Below are 22,414 nucleotides of genomic sequence, written 5' to 3' on the forward strand. Positions count from 1 at the left end.
CTCGCTGTTCGATTTTATTACTATTATTACCACTGATTGATACGGCATCTGTTCGAAAAATCTGCGTCGCAGCTGAGAATATTTCAGTTTTACACTGAGAGAGTGTAATCAGCTGAGCAGAATCTCACCAATAATTACCTCGCGCGGTTATTTTCCTGCCACCAGCTATTTAAGGCAGACAGTGAGTCGGTTCGGTTCATTCGTGAACCCCCTGACAGTCGAATATCATGTAAAAAGATCAAGAGGGTCTTTAGTATCGCAGAACAAACGGTGAAGTGGTGTTGATGGAAGATTTTGGACGGGTGGATTAAAACACAATTCGCGATGAAGATTTCTGCTGGTGTCAACTCGAAGGTGAAGGAGAAGAAGCCGATCTTCCAGTACTTAGCTGCGTTCACAGGTGAGTTGGTTCTCTTTTTTTTTGTCTGTTGTGAAGCCCCCGTTGCCTATTTTTAACGAAATGATTGGCAGAAAATAAATAATTTGGCAGCGCGGAGAATGAGTTTTGGGTGTAGTGGCTGCAAAACTTCGACACGCCAAAATATGAAGTGTTAGTAAAACGGCTATTTTCAGCGAAGTTGCTATTTTTAAGATAACAAGAAAACGGTCGGAAAGTGGAGTAAATAATGGCTAATTTTAACTCAACATGGCAACAAAGCACGAAACTCCTTTACTTACTCGGTACAAAAACAATTATTCCCAATAACATGTCGCATCTAACAAAAAATATTCTTCATGAGGAAATGTTAGAGATTTGTTTACTTTGTCGTCTTAGGTCGCCCATATGGTGGTATAAGGGATTTGTTTTTACTCCTTGAAAATTTTGTCACCCCATTCAATGGAATCTTTGAATACACCTCGTATAAACTGCGGTGCCAATCTGTCTGCGCATTTGACCTTCAGACAACCATTAGGATTTTAAATCAAATTTCTATAACGAAATACTAAATTAAACACGGTTTACACTGCTTTTTATGCAACTAAAAGTTTGAGGAACTTCATCAAATTTAACCAGCAACTTACTTGTCTAAAAAAGTTAGGTTATGGTTCAAAAAAGGAAATTATACTTTTGTAGTAGGACGAAAGTAAACAACCGAAAAAGACCTAAAGTCCTTCAAAAAGCACAAATATTTCTGCACCCCAAAAATCTGTAGATAACCAAAAATTGGGCACACGAAGAAAACCGTTGAGAATCACCCAAAATTATCTCAAGAGCACTCTAAAAAACTTACATAATGCCTTGTTTTTAAACACTCCAAAATGGCTTTTCTTATTTTTCATAATACACCCGGTCATCCTTATTGACACAGTTCTTAATAAATGTTGGAAATTCATTCCAAAACAAAAATAAAGTTTTATTATTTTTTATTTTCATATCATCAGCAATTTAGGTTATACTTAATTTCATATAAATGTGCATCTAAGCAAGCCATGAAAATCTGATTTTTTGTTGGTATTAAAGCCAAAGCTAGTGACTTTGACTTTCAAAGTTGCTTGCTCTGCGCGAACCCGATTTGACTAATTTTTCAGTTTTGTCCGTTTTAACATTGCTGATTAAATATTAAATATGATAAAATTTGTGTGACAATATTAGCCAAGTCTTTTAAAAGCCCCACAAATTAACAGACCCCACGGTCTTGAAGCCAAACTAATCGTAACAAGGGTCCTGGAGTTGCTCTAGATAACAAAGAAGAGACATGTATCACAGTGAAATGTTTCATTTAGTTTTTTTTTTATTATTTTACCAATTTTGGATTTGGTTTGGAGGTTGCTGGGAATTTGAAAATAACTGTTATTTTCTGGAGAAATACAGTTTAGATGTGGACATGTAACGCACTATTTTACCATGTTAGTACTTCAACTTTGATGAAATTCAAGGAAATTTAAATTATTGTGGCAATTTAGTTGATTTGTAGTTTAATATCTTTAAAGAGATGGCGCTAGTTAAGGGTAATTTTTTTGAGGTTAGCCGAATCAATCATTCAGCTAGTTTGTTACGGCCGTAATAAGCGAAGCGCAGTTCAGATTTAGTAGGCCATGCGTTTTATTAAAGTCACTAAAAGTACCGGGTGATCAAGAAGCACTGTTTAAGTTGGCAATACAATTAAGAACATTTTTTTATTCGGCTATTTACAACACTGCAACAGGATATGTTTTGTGGGTTTATTTGACAGATATCTGACGTAGCATTAATAACGACAAAATAAAAAAAATGCCATTTTTGGGTGTTGAAAACCGAGGAATTTGAATAATTTTTTCGGTTGTTTCATATGTTTATCATTTTTTTGGTCGTTTACCTTTCTTAAGACATTTAAATAATAAATATTCAATCACTGACGTTATTACCTAGGTTATTAGTGTTATTAGAGGTATTTTCATATTTGGTGGCGGAAACAAAAGACTGAGAAATGTCACAAAATTTTATTGTCACTGTCAAATTTCTTATAAACGCCGTAAAAAGGAATGTCTTGGTAAATTTAAATTTTCGCTAAATAGATTGAAAAAATAAATTCTAAGGAAACCAATTTTTGTCAATGCTTCAAAAGGAAAAGTTATTCTCATATAATCAAACGTATTACAAATTATGTCTCTAGTTAGACGATTAATAACTTTCTTATTGCCAATTTGCTGCATTTCTGTCGAAATCACGAACGTCTTTGAGAAATTTGACACTGACAGTACAAATTTGTGACATTTCTCAGTCTTTTGTTTCCGCCATCAAATATGAAAATATCTCTACTGCAGTAACTTGAAGACAGCAGCACTCTGTACTCTGTAGTGTATAACTGGTTGCATACTGTAAAGCATCTCTTTGTTGCAGGAACTTTAACAATAATGACCAGCGGCATGCACTACGGCTGGCCCTCGCCCTCGCTTCCAATTTTGGAAAAAATGGTCAATTCTAGTCTCGTTATAAACCACGACGAAGGTTCCTGGATGGCTGTGATGCCCCTGCTCGGTGCCTTAATCGGTGCTTTGATCGCCGCCACCATCGTGGACATTCTCGGGCGCAAGCGAGCCATCTACATCACCTGCTTTCCCTTCTTCGCCGCCTGGATAATGATCGCTTTTGCCAAGTCGCTCCCCATCCTGTACATCGCCAGGTTCATAGCTGGCATCTCAGACGGGTGGGCTTTTACCGCTGTCCCGATGTACATCGGTGAAATCGCAGACCCCAACATCAGAGGACTGCTGGGTTCTGGACTTTCCAGCGCATGGATCTTCGGCATCCTCCTCATCAACATAATCGGCTCGTATCTGAGCATCACCACCACGGCCCTGATATCTTCCATCGTCCCGATCGTGGCCTTGTTGACTTTCATCTGGATGCCGGAAAGTCCGTATTATCTGGTGATGAAAGGGAATCACGACGAAGCCAAAAAGAATTTGCAAACCCTCCGAGGCAAAGAAGACGTCGACAATGAACTGGACAGGGTCAGCTTGGCGGTTAAAGCGCAAACCCAAAACACCGGCAAATTCTTGGATTTGTTTGTTACGAAGAGCAACAGAAAAGCTGTCTACATTATAATGACTTTGAGAGGGGCGCAACAGTTGAGCGGAACCACAGCTATCACTTTCTACACCCAGCTGATTTTTAACGAGGCAGGCGACGACATTTCCTCCGAGCTGGCCACCATCATCTACTTCTCCGTTCAGTTCCTCCTGACGATTTTTTGTTCCAGTATTGTAGACAAAGCGGGACGCAGACCTCTCTTGATCACGTCTTTGTTGGGCTCGGCCGTGGCTCTATTTTGCGAAGGCAGTTACTTCTTCGTCAAGACCCGCACGAACGTCGACACTTCTTCCTTTTCCTGCATCCCGGTCATTTCTCTCATCGGGTTCGTAATTTTCTTCAGCTCGGGAATGCAATCGATCCCGATTTTGATGCTAGGAGAACTGTTTCCAGCCAATGTCAAAGCCTTTGCGCTGTGCTTAGCCGACATGTACTTCTGCGTCATGGCCACAATAGTGTCCAAGTTCTTTCAGATTGTTAAAGACTCTTGCGGAATCGATGTGCCGTTTTATGTTTTTACAGCGAGTTGTCTGTTAGGATTAGTTTTTATCGTTCTGTTCGTCCCAGAAACCAAGGGGAAGAGTCTGGAGGAGATTCAGTTGTATCTTGGAGGAAAAACAGGAAGAGAGAAACGTGGAGAAAAAACGGACAAAGTAGAAGTGTAGTGGAAATAGTGAAGTGATATAAAAATAAGACTGATTTTTGTTATAACATTAGCTAAGTACATGAAGGTGTTAACTTAATTGTTGTTATTTAAGGTGATTTGTTTTACTATTGTATTTTGTACCATTGGAGTGACGTAACTATGAATTTTTTCTATGAAAAAATGTTCCCGGCTAATTAAAGTCTTACAGCAAAAAAGATTTGACTTTTATTTACATTTCTGTGAAAACGAAACGGAATGACACACCTGCGTAGATCTCATAGAGCTAAAATAAACATCTTTCAGCACCGATTGAACTTTACCGAGATGAATAATTTATGTCCAAAATTTGGATCCGTGCCAAGAGTCTGTATTTAATTTTTTTTTTAAATCCGAACAGTAAAAGTAAAAAGCGCATTGTAACGTTTCTTCCTTGAACAGCTTCCGGCTTTGAAGAGCCAAGAGAATAGGATATTAATCGTTGCTTGAAACATAGGTAATCCACTACTGCTGAAGATCAGTGTACAGTTATGAATTCAGCATCGACGATCGGTACTTTTCCATTACACGTTCTGACGTTCATTCACGTTCCGATAGGTATACCAATGCTTCGTTCACAAAGAAAATAGCAGATTTTAAAAATAGAAAGGACAACAAAGTTAAAATCCCGGCAGAAATAAACAAGTTTTTGGCCTAAGTGCACACAACGCAGCTTGTCAAGGCCTCGACACGTGTAAGAGTCGAAATACTCATAATTTTTTCGATAAATCATAAAACGTAAGTTCAGATGAAGTTGTTGTTGTTGTGTTGAATCGATCGTGTATTTCCCATTTTTTTACGTGAGAATGAATGCGTTACCCGGTGGAAGCTGCGGGTTATTAAAACCGCCTCGAATAAATAACACTGTATGGTATTAACATGACTGTATTCTGAGAAAATGTACGTTCGAAGTTTATTTCAAACCACGCTCAGTACCCGATCGGAGTGGTTGGAAGTAGATTCATTTCAAAATTTTCGCAGTTGCTGTTAACTGACAGTTTTGTCTTTGTTCTTGTTCCAGATTCGGTAAGTCTCTCTGATGAAGTTTTAGTTTTCTTGTTGTCATAATTATTTGAATAGTAAAACTCTGATGCCATTCTGTCTGAGACTATCGATTTATTTACAAGAGTTTAGGTCTCGTATAGCGCTACGATGAATATTGATGTTGTCATGAACAATGAAATCTTTAATAAGAAATTTTATGTGGTAGGTCAGGTTATAAAAAAAAATTATCGATGCGCTAAATGGTAAATATTTTATTTTTTAAATGTGCATTAACAGCAGACTAATCACTAGACTGTAATGTAATTAATGATAAGATTGAATGATTCAGATAATAGATAGAGTGATGATGATGAGCGGTTTAACAATTTTTTTGAATAATAAAAATGTGATACTCTCGTGTCAAAAATGGATTACTCCCTAGAATTCGAACTTTTAGGGAAATAACGTTTGTCATGTTGTGTGTAACTAGAATTTTCAAAAGTTATTTTGGATGCCTAAGGTTGGTTACTTTGAATTGAGAGATTAAATCCAAATAAATTAACCAAAATTGATTGTGAAACGAAAAATCATCTATCACTTAGCGAAAAATTAGTCATTTGCAACTGTTACAATTAATTTGCTGTCTTACATTTTTGCGATATCTTTTGTTTGTCACCAGAAACCACATAGCCTCCAACCTAACCAAATTTATAGCAACCTAGTAACGAATATCCCTAAATCCTAGGGAGTAATCCATTTTTGTGACACGAGAGTATTAAGGAAATGTGTGAAAAAAAAATTGCGTAATATTTTTTATGCATGATTATATTATAATTTGACAATTATGCACAAATTTTCTTGACATAAATGTCTCTTTATGGCCCACGGATCACTTTATGCCCGTGGGCCATAAAGATATGTCAAATAAAAGTCAAAAACATTTTTGGTGAAATTAGGAAAAAAATTGCCACTTAACTTAAATTACCTATTCCCGAATGGGGATTACTCGATACTGGAGACTCATTTCTGCTGCTTTCTCATCCTCGTTTATCATTTCGTTAATGAATTATAACCGAAAATTGCAATTGGCATAATGGCTACGGGTGTTTTCACTGTTCCCAAGGTTACGCGCAAAACTAAAAATTTGACGGGAGCACTACGCGATGCAAACATCCCGTGGTGTCGGCAGACATTTATTTATTAATTTTTGTTAAATGTTAGGGGTTTTAGGTCGTAATCGTGCATAAAATAGTGTACTGCGGGCGTGAATTGGCTTTTATGTCCTTCAGCGTGTTTTTAGCCCTCGTTATCACTCGGGCTCAAAATCACACCTCAGGCCATAAAAGCCCTCTTACGCCCTTAATACATAAATAACTATAATGATGTGTCAAAAATAATTAACCTTAAACCTGATCTTCTTCAAAAATACATCGACTTAAAATTGTATGAAAAAGTGAGAAGTGTAAATGTAAAAAATTCACGTTTTCACTTTCTTAGCTATTGTAAAGTCCATTCAAAAAACATCTGGACTGTCAAAATCAAAATTGCAGTTGTTAAGTTGGTTAAATCACTAGTTATTTTCATATTGCCCGGTCGGTATCTATGATTTTTTGATATTTCAAACTAGTCATTTGTTTAAAAATTTGTAAAAAGGTTAAAATGGGAAGTTCAAAACGACCTAGGGTGGTTCTATTGGCGCGAGAGAAGAGGACCGTCACAAACTATTATGTATATTATAAAGCCATATCTTCAATAAAAAAAACGTTTCTCATTTCACCCAACTATGTAGAAAAACAGCATCTTGCATTGTGAAAACCTTATTAAAGCTGATTGATTAACCATGATGAGTGTTAGAGATACCTATTTCACCGATAATATCTTGGTGGCATCTGGCTCAAATAGGTAGGTATGGAAAGCGATTTTCAGTTTTGGTTGTTTAGTTTGTTACCTGTTTTCAGTTTGCCGTGTGTCACCGTCACCTTCTCTTTGTCTTTGTGTTTTTTTATAAACTTTATCAAATTGCTCACGTTTTTTAGTTGCTGCATTTCGCTTCAAGTGTTCAAAACATTTTTAGTTCAATTATTTAAAAAGAAACATAACCTAAATATATTTTCTAGATTTTGACGTGGGTACATTCTAGCGAAAAATGTTCTATCCAAGTACAGTCAAAACAAGCATTTTATTCAAAATTTAATTTTGACAGTCTACTCTCGTCATATATCTCGTGTCAAAAATGGATTACTCCCTAGAATTCGAACTTTTAGGGAAATAACGTTTTTCATGTTGTGTGTAACTAGAATTGTCAAAAGTTATTTTGAATGCCTAAGGTTGGTTACTTTGAATTGAGAGGTTAAATCCAAATAAATATGCCGCCAGTAACCAAAAATGTTTGTGAAATGAAAAATCATCTATCACTTAGCGAGAAATTAGTCATTTGCAACTGTTACAATTAATTTGCTGTCTTACATTTTTGGGATATCTTTTGTTTGTCATCAGAAACCACATAGCCTCCAACCTAAACAAATTTATGGAAACCTAGTAACGAATATCCCTAAATCCTAGGGAGTAATCCATTTTTGACATGAGAGTAGGAGTTTTTTGAATTTATAAATATCCACAATCATTTTGAATCACTCAATATGTGTATTTAGGTGTACAAAATATTTAAAATAATTCCGCATAGTTTAGTTTCCTGTGAATTTTTTATTTGTCTGCTTATTATGTTGACAGTAAAAGAAGCAGCATTTTTTTTTAAATTATTACTAAGCTCGAAGAAATGAAGCGTTACTGTAACAAATAAAACGCTAGGAGGATTGCATGTTTAATAACATTAATTTGAAATAGGTATATACATAATGTAATCAAAACATTTTAATGTTAGAGTCAAATGATGATGTTCTTATCAGTTTCTGGAAGGATTGTGGTAGTGATTCACTCGCTTAACATTTAATCGAAAGACTGTGCGTTCAGCGCTAACAGCATTTTCTGTTAAATTATTACTAAGCTCGAAGAAACGAAGCGTTACTGTAACAAATAAAAGGCTAGGAGGATTACATATTTAATAACATTAATTTGAAATATGTACATAATGTAATCAAAACATTTTAATGTTAGAGTCAAATGATGATGTTCTTATCAGTTTCTGGAAGGATTGTGGTAGTGATTCACTCGCTTAACATTTAATCGAAAGACTGTGCGTTCAGCGCTAATTATCTATAAAATTCGCCTTTCCAATTAAACTTACGTATTGTTAAACCACCGGTTCAAGGTCAACCGATCATTATTTTGAAGAATCGACAAAAAGTCAATACCAAAGGTTAATAAAAAACCACCGTGTAGAGACATTGTTTATCGTGAGGACCAGTTAAATGGCAATGGAAATACACACGGTGTTTGATGAATTTATTAACATGACAAGGGGAAAAAAACTGGCTGGTTTCGTATCAACGTATTTTTTTCCGAATCCACATAATGAGAGAGATCGAAAAAATAATTTGCTTTTGCAAGTGTCGATCATGTGACCTTGGCTAACGCAAGTGGTGTTTTTTTTCCAGCGACTCAGTTGGTGTTGGTGAGGTCGTAGCTTACGGTTAGAGCGGCGCAGCTAAGTCGAGTGTCCAGATAACAATACGAAGATGACGACGGAAACAAAGGGTAGTCCCGTTTTGCAGTACATAGCCGCACTGACGGGTGAGTCTTATTGATCTCTTGTTTTTTTCTTTGTTTGTTTGTCATCGACCTGGATTTTCCGTGAAAGTTGCGACGCGACTTTTGCAGATTGCGACAAGATCTTTTGCAAATCGTGACGTTATCAGTTTTTCGAAATAACTGGAAGAGTTACTGTGACGACCGGTCGTAGTATTTAGATGAGTATCAGCGTAATTAGAGTAATAAGAGCAATTAATTGGGTAATTCAAATTAACGCTGCAAAAACAATGCGGTATCGAGTTCCCGGAGAATTTCCATTGGATTTGGGTCGAAGAATAAACTAAAATATTGGCTCGAGCATTCGGAATTTTAATTCGACGTTTTAAAGCATTGTTTGTTGTGCGCTTAATTGATAAGAAGCTTTGGTAATGAAAATTATAATTTGTGTTAATTTGTCGCTGATAACAACTTGACCACGTCATTTTTTGCGATGTCAAAAAAATATGCATTCCCATTTAAAAAGTATGATGATGATTAAACAGGTAAGAATTATTTAACATAACTTTATTGGCAAAGTAAATAACACAATTTATCGCAAAACATGTTTCAAAAAGTTGAATACTGGAGCCATAAATCATTTATAGAGCATTCACGGTTGAAAAATACTCCATTATTATTTCCTAATGTATGGGAATTATCGTAATTAGCGATAAATATTGAGTGTTGCACCTATTACTTTGAACTCTTGATTCATAATTGATCTATATAATTTTATTATACAGGGTGTTAGGTAAATCTCCTGCCAAACTTTAACCGCGAGCTACTGGCTTCATGTAGAACTCGGAAAAAATATTTAAAACATTCTGTGAAAAAATAAATTGACATTTAATTTTTGAGGTACAATTTTTTTTAACTGCTTTTAGTCTTCTCCGTTGTCCCACAACCTCGTAGGTAAAATTTCGGCACATTTTTAAAATACACCCTGTATATCATACTTTATGAAACGTACACCAATGCGGTTTTCTTGTTTTAAAGCATATTTCCTAGAGGTTACTTCGCATTGGCGTACGTTTTATAAAATATGATATACAGGGTGTATTTTAAAAATATGCCGAAATTTTACCTACGAGTTTGTGGGACAACGTAGAAGACTAAAAGCAGTTAAAAAAAAAATTACCTCAAAAATTAAATGTCAATTTATTTTTTGACAGATTTTTTTAAATATTTTTTTCGAGTTCTACATGAAGCCAGTTACGCGGTTAAAGTTTGCCAAGACATTTACCTAACACCCTGTATGTACATTATGTACATACATCGCAATGATCATTAATCCTAGGTCGTTACGACGACAATATAACAGGCACCATTATTAATTGGCTGTTTTTGTCGCTCTCTTCTTAATACAAATTTGAAAATGTAGAGTTGGTTAACAAGTTTCCACGTCCTGAAAAATACAGAGTGTTGCGGTAACAGTAATAATAACAAGTTTGCAAGATCTGTTGCATAATTTAATTACTTGATAATCCTCGTTTTAAATGTCATTGCTTGAGCCCGGCGGAATAGGAAATGCAACCCACAATACATTGGAACGTAAATCTGGCCATGGAGGCGATAAATATCCGGCTTTTCCTCCTGATGTATCGTGGGTTGCATTTTCTATTCCTCCGGGTCGTGAAATACCCTGTATATACGAATTTCTGTTGTAATTTCAGGCACTCTAGCCATCGTCACCGATGGCATGCACTACGGCTGGTCCTCCCCGAGCGTGGTCCAGCTCAAAGACAACAAAACCTGCACCCTGTGCATCGATGAGAGCGAAGGCTCCACCCTAGCCGTGATGCCCCTGATCGGCGCCGTCGCCGGCTCTCTAACCGCCGCCACCATCGTGGATATTTTCGGCCGCAAACGCACCATCCTCGCAACCGCAGTCCCGTTCTTTGTCGCCTGGATGATGGTGGCCTTCGCCCAGAACATAATCGTTTTGTACGTCGCCCGCTTCATCGCCGGGATCGCTGACGGTGTCACCTTCACCGTGGTCCCGATGTACATCGGCGAGATCTCCGACCCCAACGTGCGGGGGATGTTGGGGTCCAGCTGCTCGGTCACTTGGATCGCCGGATTCTTGCTGATCAACGTGATAGGGTCGTATTTCAGTATTAAAACTACCGCTTTAGTGTCTTCGATTGTACCTGGTGTTTTGTTCGTGACCTTCCTCTGGATGCCCGAGAGTCCCTACTATCTTTTGATGAGGGATCAACCGAGGGCGGCGCGGCAATCAATGGAAAGACTGAAGAGAACTAAAGACGTCAACGAGGATCTGAATCGGATCAGGACTGCGATGCAGGCCGAGGAGAAGTCCCACGGCGGAAGGTTTTTGGATTTGTTCAGGGTCAAGAGCAACAGGAAGGCGGTGTTCATCATCGGGGGACTCCGCGGGTTCCAGCAGCTGGCGGGGACAACCGCGATTGCCTTCTACACTCACGAGATTTTCCAAACTGCCGGCGACGATATCTCTGCTCACTACGCCGTCATGATTTACTATTCTGTCCAACTTATCCTCACCATGGTCTCGTCCAGTATCGTCGACAGGGCTGGACGGAGACCTCTGCTTCTTATATCCATGGCCGGCTCGGCTCTAGCACTCTTCATCGAAGGGACCTACTTCTACATTTTGAACGAGACTTCCGTTGACATCAGCTCGTTTTCGATAGTAGCAGTAGTGGGCCTTATCGGTTTTGTGATAATTTTTAGTTTAGGTATGCAGTCGATTCCCGTCTGTATGTTGGGCGAATTGTTCCCGACAAACGTCAAAGCCTTTGCCTTGTGCCTAGCTGATGTTTATTTCAGTGTGATGGCCACAGTTGCCTCAAAGTACTTACAAATTACCAAAGTAGAATACGGATTGCACGTTTCGTTTTACGGGTTTACAGTATGTTCGCTACTCGGACTTGTTTTTATCTATTTGTACGTACCAGAAACGAAGGGAAAGACTCTGGAGGACATTCAGAAGCGACTGAAAGGAGAAATGGTGGAATGTAACGGGAAAACCGCCGAGGAAGAGAAAATTAGCCTAAAAGCTTAATTTTATTTACTTCACTTTACCACAAAATTGTCATGTGTATTTTATCTAATGTTCAATAAAATTATTTTCAAGTATTAAAAGTGTTCAATTATAATTGAATCACCTGCACCAAATCTAGTGCTTCTTATTATTTGAGGTTGGTGACCCTGTTAATCGATGAACAACCCAAACAATCCTAACCTAAAATAACAGCAAGTTACGATTTCTTAACGTTTGCGTTAAAAAGCTTTATCGGATTATGGAATCAGATGGAGAACCTCTCCCCAAAAAAGCGAAAACAGAAAAGCCTAATGCCGAATTAAGCACTAAAAGTACGTAACCTTAACCTCAAAATAACGTTTTAACGAAATACTTTCAGACGAGACTGTTTCACCGCCAAACGTTAAGACAGAACCGGATAACAAGCAAGGTTGGGTGCGTTACAGAAAATCTCATTTTGTTAATTTTTTTTATTGGTTTTTTAGATGTAAAAACACACCGCCTGTGTCCGTACTTGGACACCATCAATCGTCAGTTCCTAGACTTCGATTTCGAGAAACTGTGTTCAGTTTCGCTGACTAGAATTAACGTTTATGCTTGTCTCGTTTGTGGAAAGTATTTTCAAGGCAGAGGCACGAATACATACGCTTATACGCATTCGGTAGCTGAAGGCCACCACGTTTTCCTGAACTTGCATACCTTGAAGTTCTATTGTCTCCCGGATAATTACGAGATCATAGGTAATTTCAATCGGTGTGTGCGATTTATTCGTAATCACCGCTGTTTGTAGATTCATCACTCGATGACATTAAGTACCTTCTCAATCCCACTTTTACCGAAGCCCACATCAGTACTCTAGACACTAGCACTAAAATGTCACGGGCGATTGACGGATCTTTGTACATGCCCGGAATTGTTGGTTTAAACAATATTAAGGCTAATGACTATTGTAATGTTGTGTTGCAAGCTCTTTCCAGGGTAGTCCCGTTACGAAACTATTTTTTGAGAGAAGAAAATTACAGTAAAGTGAAGAGACCACCTGGGGATTCATCATATTTGTTGGTACAAAGATATGGTGAGCTGATGAGGAAACTGTGGAATCCAAGAAATTTTAAAGCGCACGTGTCGCCTCACGAAATGCTCCAAGCGGTAGTACTGTGGAGTAAAAAAACATTTCAAATCACCCAACAAGGCGATCCTATTGATTTTTTATCGTGGTTTATCAACGCTCTGCACAGGGCCTTGAATGGGACCAAAAAGAAAGGCAGTTCTATTATTTATCAATCGTTTTTGGGGAATATGAGAATTTATACGAGAAAAATTCCGCCGACTGAGCTCGACGACAGGCAGAAACGATCACTTTTGGCAACGCCCGAGTATCAGGAAATTGTCACGGAATCCCCCTTTTTGTACTTGACTTGCGATTTACCCCCTCCGCCGCTTTTCATCGACGAATTCAGAGAAAATATTATTCCTCAGGTTGAAATATTGATTAATTAGCAGTTCAGTTCCTGATTGTGATTTTGTTGCAGGTTAATTTGTACCAGCTGCTGACAAAATTTAATGGACAAACCGAGAAAGAGTACAAAACGTACAAAGAAAACTTCTTGAAGAAATTTGAAATTACCAGATTGCCGCCCTATTTGATTCTGTATATCAAGAGATTTACGAAAAATACCTTCTACGTTGAAAAAAATCCGACAATAGTCAATTTTCCAGTGAAAAATGTTGATTTTGGGGAATTTTTAACTCCTGAGGTGAAAGCTAAACACAAACACACTGTTTACGATTTAGTCGCGAACATCGTGCACGATGGAGAGCCCGGAAAGGGCACCTACAGGGTGCACATTTTGCAGAAATCAACAGGGAAGTGGTACGAAATGCAGGATTTACACGTTACGGATATACTACCACAGATGATCACTTTGACAGAAGCATATATACAAATTTATGAATTAAGAATGTAAAAATAATAAAATTTTATATTATACAATTAAAATAATTTTGTAAATACATTGTTCTGGCACAATGGGAGGTCATGATTTATTTTTTTAACGTTGGACAGACTGTTCGATTTCCCTCACTCAAGTGCCCGACATGCGAACCTGTCAAAATGAATGTAACGTTTTGCTGAATTTCCCGCATTATTTGAGTATTCTATTGCAAATTAGTAAAACACAACAATGCATTAGACATTGACGCTATTTATAACCTCAAACTTAGAAAAACAAGACAGTTTTATTGACAAATTAAATGCAAAAATTTCCGTGGCTTCCCATCATGCCAAAACAATGTGAATGCATTTTATATTTTTCTTCTAACTAGTTGTACTTGTAATTTTGTTTTGCAATTTCAGGATTAAATTGATTATTATATTTTCTTCCTGCAGCTGCAGGAGCATTTTTCTCTTTTGGAGCAGTTTCCCCCTTCAATTTTGCCAAGAGATCTTCAGATCGCCGCCTCTCTTCCTTCTCACGTTTCAATCTTTCCATTCTCAAATTCTCTAATTTTCTCTTCTTCTCAAGCTTTTCCCTCTCCTCATCTGAATCTGATTCTACACACTCATATTTTCTTTTGTTCTTTTTCTTGTGATCTGAATGTTCATTATAATTCTTCTGCTTCTTTGATTCCTTCTCCATACTTAAAACCTTTCCTTTATAAACTGTTTCATCACTCTTTTTATCCTGTTTGCCAGAATCCCCCACAAATTTCTTCATTATCCTTAAAGGATCCTCTCTCATTTTACTCTTAAGATTAACTTCTACAGTACCACCTGTCCTGTCAGGCATCTCATCATACCAGTTTCTCTTACCCAGAGCCTCATTAGTGTCCTGTCCTAAATAAGTTAAGTAACCAATCTGTTTCTCATATTTTTCTTTTTCTTGCTTGACCTCAGCTTCATGTTCTTTGTTGGCACTTTTAATCTCTGCAACTCCATCTTCCACATCTCGAAAAAAATTTATGTGGTTGCTTTCTGATGGCACCTCATCTTTGGACAATGGAATGAAACTATTGGTGGGTACACGTTCCCGTGCCCGTTGTCTCAACAATCCTGTGCGTGCTTCTCTTTCTGCTAACTTTATGCGAGCCGACGTCGCTTTTTCTTCTTCAGCGGCTTTGGCCTCGTCTCGTCGCACACGGGCGATATTGTCCTTTGATCGAACATGCCATCTAGAATTTCGTTTTGGCTAATTCCAAAACATTAAGAAAATCTTCACAACTCACCTCTTTTTTGGCAAAATATTCATGGTCTTCCTGGAATAAAGTGCTTCACTTCAACAATTATTACGGACACGGCACTTTTGACAACTAATCGTATTTGTCACGTCATTATTGCTATTGCTGTCTATCTCACGCCGACACACATCTCTGGTCTCTGTCTGCCAAATAATTTTGACAGAAACAAAAAGTAATTTGACATTTGAATTCTTGTGCAAACTTAACCAATATTCGTCAATAGCGGTTACGGTAAAATAATTAATTATGTATCTGTTATAATGCCACGCCGCCCTTCGCCCTTGGACACAGAGCAATGCCGTCAGTGTTCTAGCTTTGCAGATTACGCAAAAGTAGCTCGCAAAAAAGCTTTTGAAGAGAGCGCAGGTGAAGTAAGTATCAGGAGGCACAAAATTTCGATAAAGTGATTTGCATCAGGTGTCATCCTCGATGGGACCCCAACGGACGGACTGTCCGTTGGACAAAGACGAATTGGGGCGTGGTTCGTGGGGGTTGCTCCACACCATAGCCGCCAAATATCCTGAACGACCGTCGAGAAGCGAACAGAAAGATATGACCAATTTTTTTCATTTATTTTCGAAATTCTACCCTTGCGACCATTGTGCTGAAGATTTGAGGAGAGAGTACAGGTTATTCCATCAGTTTAAATGAGATTTTGTATTTTTTCTTTTTCAAGATTGAGATCGGACCCACCTCAAACTGCTTCTCACGACGATTTAAGTCAATGGCTTTGTCGTTTGCATAATAGGGTTAATAATAAATTAGGAAAAGAGCAGTTTGACTGTTCTAAAGTCAATGAACGATGGAGAGATGGCTGGCTTGATGGCTCCTGTGACTAACCAAAGTGCTTATTAGTAGAGTTTTTAAATAAATTAAGTTAACTTTTAGTTACTTTTATTGTAATCCTTTATCACTCATTTCATTATTTTTTCGTTGAAATGACAGCACATTGATAAGTGACATTCTATTTAAGTCAGGTCAATAATATAACCTCACATTTTATGTTGTGCATTCAAAGAAAACTTTCCCCAAAAAATCTTAGAAAAACAGCTAAGATTAGTGTAAGAAAACAAATTCACTTTGTTCTAGTAATCAATCACTGAAGTGTGTCGCTTTTTTGTGTCTATTTTTATATTCTTTGAGAATTTTAAGGTTATATCAGAATGTTTTGACGCTTCTAACTAAAGTTTTTTGGCTGAATTTCACGTTTGTCGTTTTTTCAGACCTTAATGTGATCCCTCATTGACGTCACTATCACAATCTTTAATTAAATGATGGATACCGAAGATGAGTCAACCCAGTATTTGAAACTGTTCAACGACGGCCCCCACAATTACTTGTTACACAGTAACGAAGACGGACTAAATGATGCGTTTCCCGTCGAATCAATTTTTACCGAAATCGCCTCAGATTGGTCTTCTGAAGGATTTCCCATACTTCTAAGCGGGCCCCTAATAGCTGATGGTACAGTTTTCTAAATTTTATGACTCAAAATGAACGCATTTTTTTAGAAAACAACGATAGTGAATCGACAAGTGCCAACGTTCAATTATTAAGCGAGGAAAACGACAGCAGCAGACAAAATGACGATTCCAGAGATGAAAGTACTGTAACGTTTTTTTCTAATGCAGACAAAAATAGATTGATTCTCGCGAACGACGTCCTGTTAAAAGTTGCCACTGATGACAACGACAGTCAAGAAAATACGGTCACTCACATGATCAATGGTGATGCATATTCGATAACGTATACGCAAGAGAGTCCAGTTGAGGTGGCAGAAACTGAAGAAAATGTAGAAGTGATACAGTTACTGAACATTGATGGGACAATTACAACGATCGACAAAAATGCACTGAACACGCTGAATGGGAAAGAGAAAACAAACAATTTCGAGAATTTTTTTACTCAAGTGGAGGCTTATAAATGCAAATTTTGTTCGTTTTTATGCGAAAGTGTTGAGGAAGTTACCACACACATCAGTTTGGAACACGCAAAAGAGGTATATGGGACTGGCATCATGGGGTGTAATCTACTGATAATTGCAGGTGCAGCAAAGCAAAGCCAACGGTGATACCGGTAATGGTGAACTGGTCGGTACCAAAATGACGTCAGTTCTCAATATGAACAAAGACAAGAAGAAATACACCTTGTACTTGTGCAGCGATTGCAGCAGCGGTTACTCTAACAAGGAAGACTTGAAACAGCACATGATTAACGTAAAAAATACTCAAAAACGGCGAATCTTTTGAAATCAAACTTTTTTTTTATAGCAACATAAAATGGTTCATGTTTTGTCGTCTTCACCAGGCACAAATGAGTTAATCGCTTCGGATAAATCAAAATCTACCGAAAACGAACAAAAACGCTTGACCAAAATAACATCCACAAGTCTCGTAAAGAAGCAGAAGGCGATGCGAAAAGTAAAATGTTCCATCAAAGGCTGTCCACTCAGGTTTGACAAGGAAGAATCACGAAAGAGACACGAAGACTGTCACGTCGATCAAAACAAGAAACAGTTCATGTGTCCCGTGTGCAAAACGAAATTTTCCATTTGGAGGATCTGCAGCATGCACATGTGGAAGTGCCATTCTATTGATTTAGGACTGCTGACGTGTCCGATGTGCAATCAATTCAAATCATATAGCGCAGGTAATCAAGAGAAAGAACCAAATTTATTTTTAGTGCTTTTCTTTCAACACTACAGCGCTAGATTATTAAAAATGCTCCGATACCACAAACGAACGTAAAATGCAGTAAAGTTGTCTGTTGAATTACGTTGTTTTTTAAGTTTGAGGTTATAAATAGCGTCAGTGTCTAGTGCATTGTTGTCAGTTTTACTACTTTGCAATAGAAGAATCACGACTTGCTGTATTACAACCGGCCTGTTCAAAAGCGTAGTTTGAGTGATCCCCGCAGAGCGCTAGTGTACGGGCGCTTTTTGGGGATATTATTCATCTTAAGTTTTTGTCACCGACAGCTTTTCTTGTTCAAATGACATTTTGAATTTGAAGTCAAAAAACTTTCAGTTTTTGCTACTTTGAAATTAAATTCGTGAATCTTTTCCTTATTTTATTGTTTTACTGATACATTTTAGAAAACAGCCACTTTTTGTGTTTAATTCTCTTTTTTGGACATGTTACAGTGCGCGTCATCAACCACATGGCAATCCACAACGAAGAAAAACCTTTCATCTGCACCGCTTGCGGTAAAGGTTTCAAGCAACTGAACCAGTTGAGGAACCACGGAGTCATGCACAAACCTCCAGACGAGATTCCCGATTCGTACTCCAGAAAGCAGTGCGAATTTTGCGACCGATACTTCGCCAATTCAAAATGTCTGAAAAAGCACATCAAGTTCGTCCACGACAAGTTCAAACCGTTCATCTGCAACATATGCGGCCACCAAACCGCCCGAAAGGAGATGTTGCAGTCGCACCACCGCCAACACACGGGAGACAAGCCTTTTCATTGTTCTTACTGCGAGTTCAAAACCGGCGACAGGAACTGTCTACGTAAACACATGATGCGACATTTCGGAGTGAGTTTTTCGCATCAGGTCTCGAGTGTGTCACATTTTTTGTTGTTTCAGCTTGCCAAGTATTCGTGTCAGTACTGCAATTACCAATCGATCCAAACGTCAGCTTTCAAAGCACATTTAGCCAATAAGCATCCCGGGAAGGAGGGCACTTACGCGTGTACGAATTGTCGGTACACGACCATCAACTGTGGGGCGTACTTGTCACACATCAAGTGTCACGAGTTGGAGAAAAAGAAAAAATCGAACGGGAAGATCGAAAAGCGGACGAACGTCGAAGACAGCGAGTCGAAGTCGAGCGACGAAACACACAATTTCCTCAACACCGAACAGTCGGAAGAGGCTGTGGACACCGGGGGAATCACCATACCAGCAGGTTTCGATTTACAACTGACGAACGATCAAACAAACATGATTTGAGGTTTCAGTTTCAAATAGCCCAGACCTTGTCGATTTTTATAAAAACTTTTCGTATAGAATATTTTTTCCTATTTGTATACAAGAATGTGATAGTAATTAGTAATAAATTAATTGTTAACGATAGGTTTTGGCCTCGTCTTGAAAAGAATTTTCTTCGATATGATGGTTTTAACGGTGTACTCCACATCTCCGTCGGTTTTCTTCTGCAACAGAGCCAAAGGCTTCTCCATTTTCGCTTCTTTGCCAAACATCAAATGGTGTCCCACTATCAGAACTGCCGTTCCCGACTTAGTGAAATGCAGGTCGCCGATTAATTTCCCCTCGAAACTGTAATTGTGTGATTTGAGATCGCCTTGCAGTTCCAGTATGGCCCAATTGGTGGAAACACCTTCGCCGGGCCTGAAATCCAACACCAACGATGAGACTGGAGTTTCGGGTCAAGTCTATTACGCTGTGAAAATCTTTATTTAACAATACAACCACATTCTAATATCTAAACTTCTTAAATAAGGGATGTTTGTGTTGCCCGGACGAGTTTTTCTTGTATTCGTAGTAAACGGCATCGTCTGCGCCAGACATGGACCCCATCTGACCTGTTCTCCTATTTCCCGACCCACCAGCTCTGTTTCCGCCCTCCCCTGGAACCTTCTCATCCTCACAATCTATGTCGCTAGCCGCCAGCACCTGCTGGAGCAGCTGACCTTGCTCTTCTCTGGTTTTGTACATGAGATCCTGTTCGTCGTCCATGCCGGCCAACTTCGTGATCACCTTGTAACTGTAACCTTGATTGACCAAAAACCTTTGCCTCTTCCTCGAGTAGTTCATCTCCATTGTGTCCTGGGAGACCAGAGTGTAGAAGAAAGCGTTGTACTCTTCGGCGATGGCGCCCTTTTTGGCCCGAAGGATCCGTCCGAGACGCTGCGCTTCCTGTCTTCTCGACCCCCCGTGCGACGAAATCTGTATCAAAACGTTCGCTTCCGGAAGGTCGAAAGAGGTGTCGGCGACTTTACTGACGAAAATCGTGTTGACCTTCGGATTGAATTTGAAGTTTTGGAGGATCTGAATTCTCTCGCCTTGAGAAGTGGGACCGTAGATGTAAGGTTTGTTCATTTTGATCGCGTAGTGCTTCAGGGCGAAGACGTTATCTGAAAAGACTATAGTTTTGTCGCCTCGTCTTTCGTGGTAGCGTATCAAATACTGAGTCGCGCGAAACTTGTTGGGGTTCATGACGTACAACAAGAGACGCTTGCTGGTTTTACATCCGAGGTACTCTCGGTAGAACTCTGGAGTCATCGGGCACCAGACTTCGGCGCACTGGACCCTCGCTATGAAGCCTCTTTTCTGCAACTCCAACCAGTTCGCTTCGTACAACTTCGGACCGATCAGGAAATTCAAATCGGCGATCTTGTCGTCCTCTCTCAGCAGCGTCGCCGTAAGACCCAACTTGCAATGCGACTGGACGATGGTCAAGACCCTTCTGAACATCTTGGCGGGGATTGTGTGCACCTCGTCCAAGACCATGATCCCCCACTCTTGTTCCTGCAGCCATTTCATCGTCTGCTCGGCCTCCCAAGACCGTCTTTGGGTGTGCGTGATCATCGAATACGTTGTGACCAAAACGCTGCACCCCATCGGCTTGTCTTTGGCCTCCGAAGTGAACCGACAGATCATGCTGTCGTCGGCTGTCGACCACATCTTGAACTGTTGCTTCCACTGCTCCACGGAAACGCCAGAATTGCACAGAACTAGAGCTCTTTTGCGCACCGTACAACACGCCGTCACCCCTACCAGGGACTTCCCAGCTCCGCAGGGCAAGACGATCACACCCGAACGAGCCCGACCGTTTCCGAACATTTTTCGCAGGCTTTTCTCTTGGTAGGGTCGCAACACCGCCGAAGGACGCAAGTCGACGTTGATGTCGGGATTGATCGTGTCGTTTCGGAAGTCGTACTCGGCGAGTAGGGGATGTTCGAGTTCGATGCAGCGCTTCTGAATCGTTTCAATTTTTTCTTGGTTCACTTCGAACGAGACAGTTTGCAAAGAAGCATCTTCCTCGTCGTCTTCTTCGTTATCTATTTTGTCGTAAAAGGTGGTGATGTCGTCGGGCACGGCTGCGGTACTGTCGGGTTGATCCCCAGCGACGGGTTTGCTCCCGAAAGTGGGAATATTTTTTTTCTCTTGAATCTTAAAATATAACAATCAAAATCTCCAAAAAAAAAACTACATTCAACTGACCTGCGTTATGAACTCCTCCCCCCCTTCTTCGTTCTCGACGTTCCTCCTCAAGCGACATTCTTGGATCACCGGATCCTTCAACAACTTTTGCAAGATTTCAGGATAAGGACTCTCCACAAAATATTTATTATGTTTCAGCACCAATTTCACTTTTCCATATGATAAAGTACACAATTTAATAAATTCTACAATGCCATCAGGGATACTAGTTTTACTTAACCTGTTCAAATACTCGATTATGTCGTTAGTTTGCAGTCCCACGCTTACTGCGGCGTATAAAGAATAAGCTGTCAGCTTGTATTCGTGCACATGTTCAGGTCTACACACTGGTTCGGATATCGCGATCAAAAAATCGTGGGCGTGTTTGTACACTGGCGAGAAGGACTCAAGGAAGATGTGACCGTTTGGGGCCACCCAAAGAGGCCTCGACGTGTTGTCAGCTTTGAGGGCCATCTGCGAACGGTAATCTTTGGCGCCGAATTCATCTTCCAAGATGTTCTGATCGTTTTTTTCCGCGTCGCGGGCAGCAGCTCCGGGGACTGCCGCTCCCTCGGATTCGTTCATGTCGTCTTCTTCGTAAGTCCATTCTTCCTCGTCTTTTTTACGCTTTTTAGATTTACCCTCGTTTTTGCTACTGTAGCGTTTCGGAGGACCCATTATTAAATACTCAATTTAAATAATAATCGACACGGCCAATTAAAAGTGTATTTCACCACTGTTTTAAATTAAACAACATAAAAACTTAATATTTCATCATAATTCACAACACTGTACATAACCTCTTGTGCAGAATTACAGAACATAACCTTCTTAGGTTATGTCAATTTTACGCAGATACCAACCGAATAAAAAAAAATTTCAACGAACGCGGAAAGGCGGCAATCGAGGTGATTATCACAACTCCAAAAAATACAGTTTCTGATTAAATGTGATTATTGAAACTGCGGAGTAATCAGTATGTCTTTATGTTCACATATATACTTACATTTTTACCAAAATAGGCATCTTTCTTGTTGGAATCACCTCACGATTCTTTGAACACAACTCTAACCTCGAAAAAAGAATCACTACCAACATTGTGCGAAGAAATTGACGCTTA

General features: G+C 39.2%; 8 protein-coding genes across 11 annotated transcripts; 5 read left to right on the top strand and 3 right to left on the bottom strand.

Annotated features, from left to right (window-relative positions):
* Positions 1–177: 177 nt before the first annotated feature.
* On the top strand, positions 178–4,377 carry LOC138140076 (facilitated trehalose transporter Tret1-like). The gene is made up of 2 exons (XM_069060786.1): positions 178–400; positions 2,822–4,377. Exons 1-2 carry the CDS (start codon positions 325–327, stop codon positions 4,177–4,179), a joined length of 1,434 nt encoding a protein of 477 aa, XP_068916887.1. The 5' UTR covers positions 178–324; the 3' UTR covers positions 4,180–4,377.
* A 421-nt stretch (positions 4,378–4,798) lies between these two features.
* On the top strand, positions 4,799–11,990 carry LOC138140108 (facilitated trehalose transporter Tret1-like). 3 transcript variants are annotated; one of them, XM_069060865.1, is made up of 3 exons: positions 4,799–4,934; positions 8,735–8,870; positions 10,541–11,990. In XM_069060865.1, exons 2-3 carry the CDS (start codon positions 8,816–8,818, stop codon positions 11,908–11,910), a joined length of 1,425 nt encoding a protein of 474 aa, XP_068916966.1. In that variant the 5' UTR covers positions 4,799–4,934; positions 8,735–8,815; the 3' UTR covers positions 11,911–11,990. The 3 variants fall into 3 exon arrangements, with proteins under 3 accessions (XP_068916966.1, XP_068916957.1, XP_068916975.1); XM_069060856.1 differs by lacking the exon at positions 4,799–4,934 and adding an exon at positions 5,062–5,222; XM_069060874.1 differs by lacking the exons at positions 4,799–4,934; positions 8,735–8,870 and adding an exon at positions 8,988–9,370.
* Positions 11,991–12,034: 44 nt separating this feature from the next.
* Positions 12,035–14,264, top strand: Usp39 (ubiquitin specific protease 39). Its single transcript, XM_069060845.1, has 5 exons — positions 12,035–12,221; positions 12,269–12,319; positions 12,375–12,629; positions 12,680–13,368; positions 13,422–14,264. The coding sequence occupies exons 1-5, from the start codon at positions 12,149–12,151 to the stop codon at positions 13,854–13,856; spliced, it is 1,503 nt and encodes a 500-aa protein (XP_068916946.1). The 5' UTR covers positions 12,035–12,148; the 3' UTR covers positions 13,857–14,264.
* Positions 13,854–15,250, bottom strand: LOC138140128 (leukocyte receptor cluster member 1 homolog). The gene is made up of 2 exons (XM_069060900.1): positions 15,115–15,250; positions 13,854–15,060 (listed from the first exon to the last, which is right to left on the bottom strand). The coding sequence occupies exons 1-2, from the start codon at positions 15,135–15,137 to the stop codon at positions 14,211–14,213; spliced, it is 873 nt and encodes a 290-aa protein (XP_068917001.1). The 5' UTR covers positions 15,138–15,250; the 3' UTR covers positions 13,854–14,210.
* A 111-nt stretch (positions 15,251–15,361) lies between these two features.
* On the top strand, positions 15,362–16,013 carry Alr (Evr1_Alr domain-containing protein Alr). The gene is made up of 3 exons (XM_069060923.1): positions 15,362–15,497; positions 15,544–15,749; positions 15,803–16,013. Exons 1-3 carry the CDS (start codon positions 15,387–15,389, stop codon positions 15,963–15,965), a joined length of 480 nt encoding a protein of 159 aa, XP_068917024.1. The 5' UTR covers positions 15,362–15,386; the 3' UTR covers positions 15,966–16,013.
* Positions 16,014–16,052: 39 nt separating this feature from the next.
* Positions 16,053–19,203, top strand: LOC138140103 (zinc finger protein 260-like). Of its 2 annotated transcripts, none has more exons than XM_069060818.1 (7): positions 16,053–16,187; positions 16,350–16,590; positions 16,638–17,125; positions 17,172–17,342; positions 17,397–17,775; positions 18,269–18,663; positions 18,715–19,203. In XM_069060818.1, exons 2-7 carry the CDS (start codon positions 16,398–16,400, stop codon positions 19,078–19,080), a joined length of 1,992 nt encoding a protein of 663 aa, XP_068916919.1. In that variant the 5' UTR covers positions 16,053–16,187; positions 16,350–16,397; the 3' UTR covers positions 19,081–19,203. The 2 variants fall into 2 exon arrangements, with proteins under 2 accessions (XP_068916919.1, XP_068916930.1); XM_069060829.1 differs by having other exon boundaries at positions 16,153–16,278.
* Positions 19,127–22,392, bottom strand: LOC138140162 (chromosome transmission fidelity protein 8 homolog). The gene is made up of 2 exons (XM_069060961.1): positions 22,301–22,392; positions 19,127–19,479 (listed from the first exon to the last, which is right to left on the bottom strand). The coding sequence occupies exons 1-2, from the start codon at positions 22,390–22,392 to the stop codon at positions 19,188–19,190; spliced, it is 384 nt and encodes a 127-aa protein (XP_068917062.1). The 3' UTR covers positions 19,127–19,187.
* Positions 19,527–22,154, bottom strand: hay (ATP-dependent DNA helicase hay). Its single transcript, XM_069060795.1, has 2 exons — positions 21,316–22,154; positions 19,527–21,264 (listed from the first exon to the last, which is right to left on the bottom strand). Exons 1-2 carry the CDS (start codon positions 21,970–21,972, stop codon positions 19,567–19,569), a joined length of 2,355 nt encoding a protein of 784 aa, XP_068916896.1. The 5' UTR covers positions 21,973–22,154; the 3' UTR covers positions 19,527–19,566.
* Positions 22,393–22,414: the final 22 nt, after the last annotated feature.

This window comes from Tenebrio molitor, chromosome 1 (genome assembly GCF_963966145.1).
Source record: "Tenebrio molitor chromosome 1, icTenMoli1.1, whole genome shotgun sequence".
Classification (NCBI taxonomy): domain Eukaryota; kingdom Metazoa; phylum Arthropoda; class Insecta; order Coleoptera; family Tenebrionidae; genus Tenebrio; species Tenebrio molitor.

Bases quoted from the DNA above. Each gene is read 5' to 3' on its own strand.
- LOC138140076 (XM_069060786.1), top strand. From the start codon at position 325: ATGAAGATTTCTGCTGGTGTCAACTCGAAGGTGAAGGAGAAGAAGCCG. The intron at 401-2,821 runs GTGAGTTGGTTC...TCTTTGTTGCAG, and splicing joins GTACTTAGCTGCGTTCACAG to GAACTTTAACAATAATGACC.
- LOC138140108 (XM_069060865.1), top strand. From the start codon at position 8,816: ATGACGACGGAAACAAAGGGTAGTCCCGTTTTGCAGTACATAGCCGCA. The intron at 8,871-10,540 runs GTGAGTCTTATT...TTGTAATTTCAG, and splicing joins GTACATAGCCGCACTGACGG to GCACTCTAGCCATCGTCACC.
- Usp39 (XM_069060845.1), top strand. From the start codon at position 12,149: ATGGAATCAGATGGAGAACCTCTCCCCAAAAAAGCGAAAACAGAAAAG. The intron at 12,630-12,679 runs GTAATTTCAATC...CGCTGTTTGTAG, and splicing joins GGATAATTACGAGATCATAG to ATTCATCACTCGATGACATT. The intron at 13,369-13,421 runs GTTGAAATATTG...ATTTTGTTGCAG, and splicing joins GAGAAAATATTATTCCTCAG to GTTAATTTGTACCAGCTGCT.
- LOC138140128 (XM_069060900.1), bottom strand. From the start codon at position 15,137: ATGAATATTTTGCCAAAAAAGAG. The intron at 15,061-15,114 runs GTGAGTTGTGAA...ACGAAATTCTAG, and splicing joins AATATTTTGCCAAAAAAGAG to ATGGCATGTTCGATCAAAGG.
- Alr (XM_069060923.1), top strand. From the start codon at position 15,387: ATGCCACGCCGCCCTTCGCCCTTGGACACAGAGCAATGCCGTCAGTGT. The intron at 15,498-15,543 runs GTAAGTATCAGG...GATTTGCATCAG, and splicing joins TTGAAGAGAGCGCAGGTGAA to GTGTCATCCTCGATGGGACC. The intron at 15,750-15,802 runs GTACAGGTTATT...TTCTTTTTCAAG, and splicing joins GCTGAAGATTTGAGGAGAGA to ATTGAGATCGGACCCACCTC.
- LOC138140103 (XM_069060818.1), top strand. From the start codon at position 16,398: ATGATGGATACCGAAGATGAGTCAACCCAGTATTTGAAACTGTTCAAC. The intron at 17,126-17,171 runs GTATATGGGACT...TGATAATTGCAG, and splicing joins GTTTGGAACACGCAAAAGAG to GTGCAGCAAAGCAAAGCCAA. The intron at 17,343-17,396 runs GTAAAAAATACT...TTTTTTTTATAG, and splicing joins TGAAACAGCACATGATTAAC to CAACATAAAATGGTTCATGT.
- hay (XM_069060795.1), bottom strand. From the start codon at position 21,972: ATGGGTCCTCCGAAACGCTACAGTAGCAAAAACGAGGGTAAATCTAAA. The intron at 21,265-21,315 runs GTCAGTTGAATG...TTATATTTTAAG, and splicing joins GGGAGGAGTTCATAACGCAG to ATTCAAGAGAAAAAAAATAT.
- LOC138140162 (XM_069060961.1), bottom strand. From the start codon at position 22,392: ATGTTGGTAGTGATTCTTTTTTCGAGGTTAGAGTTGTGTTCAAAGAAT. The intron at 19,480-22,300 runs GTAAGTATATAT...GTTGGATTTCAG, and splicing joins ATGCCTATTTTGGTAAAAAT to GCCCGGCGAAGGTGTTTCCA.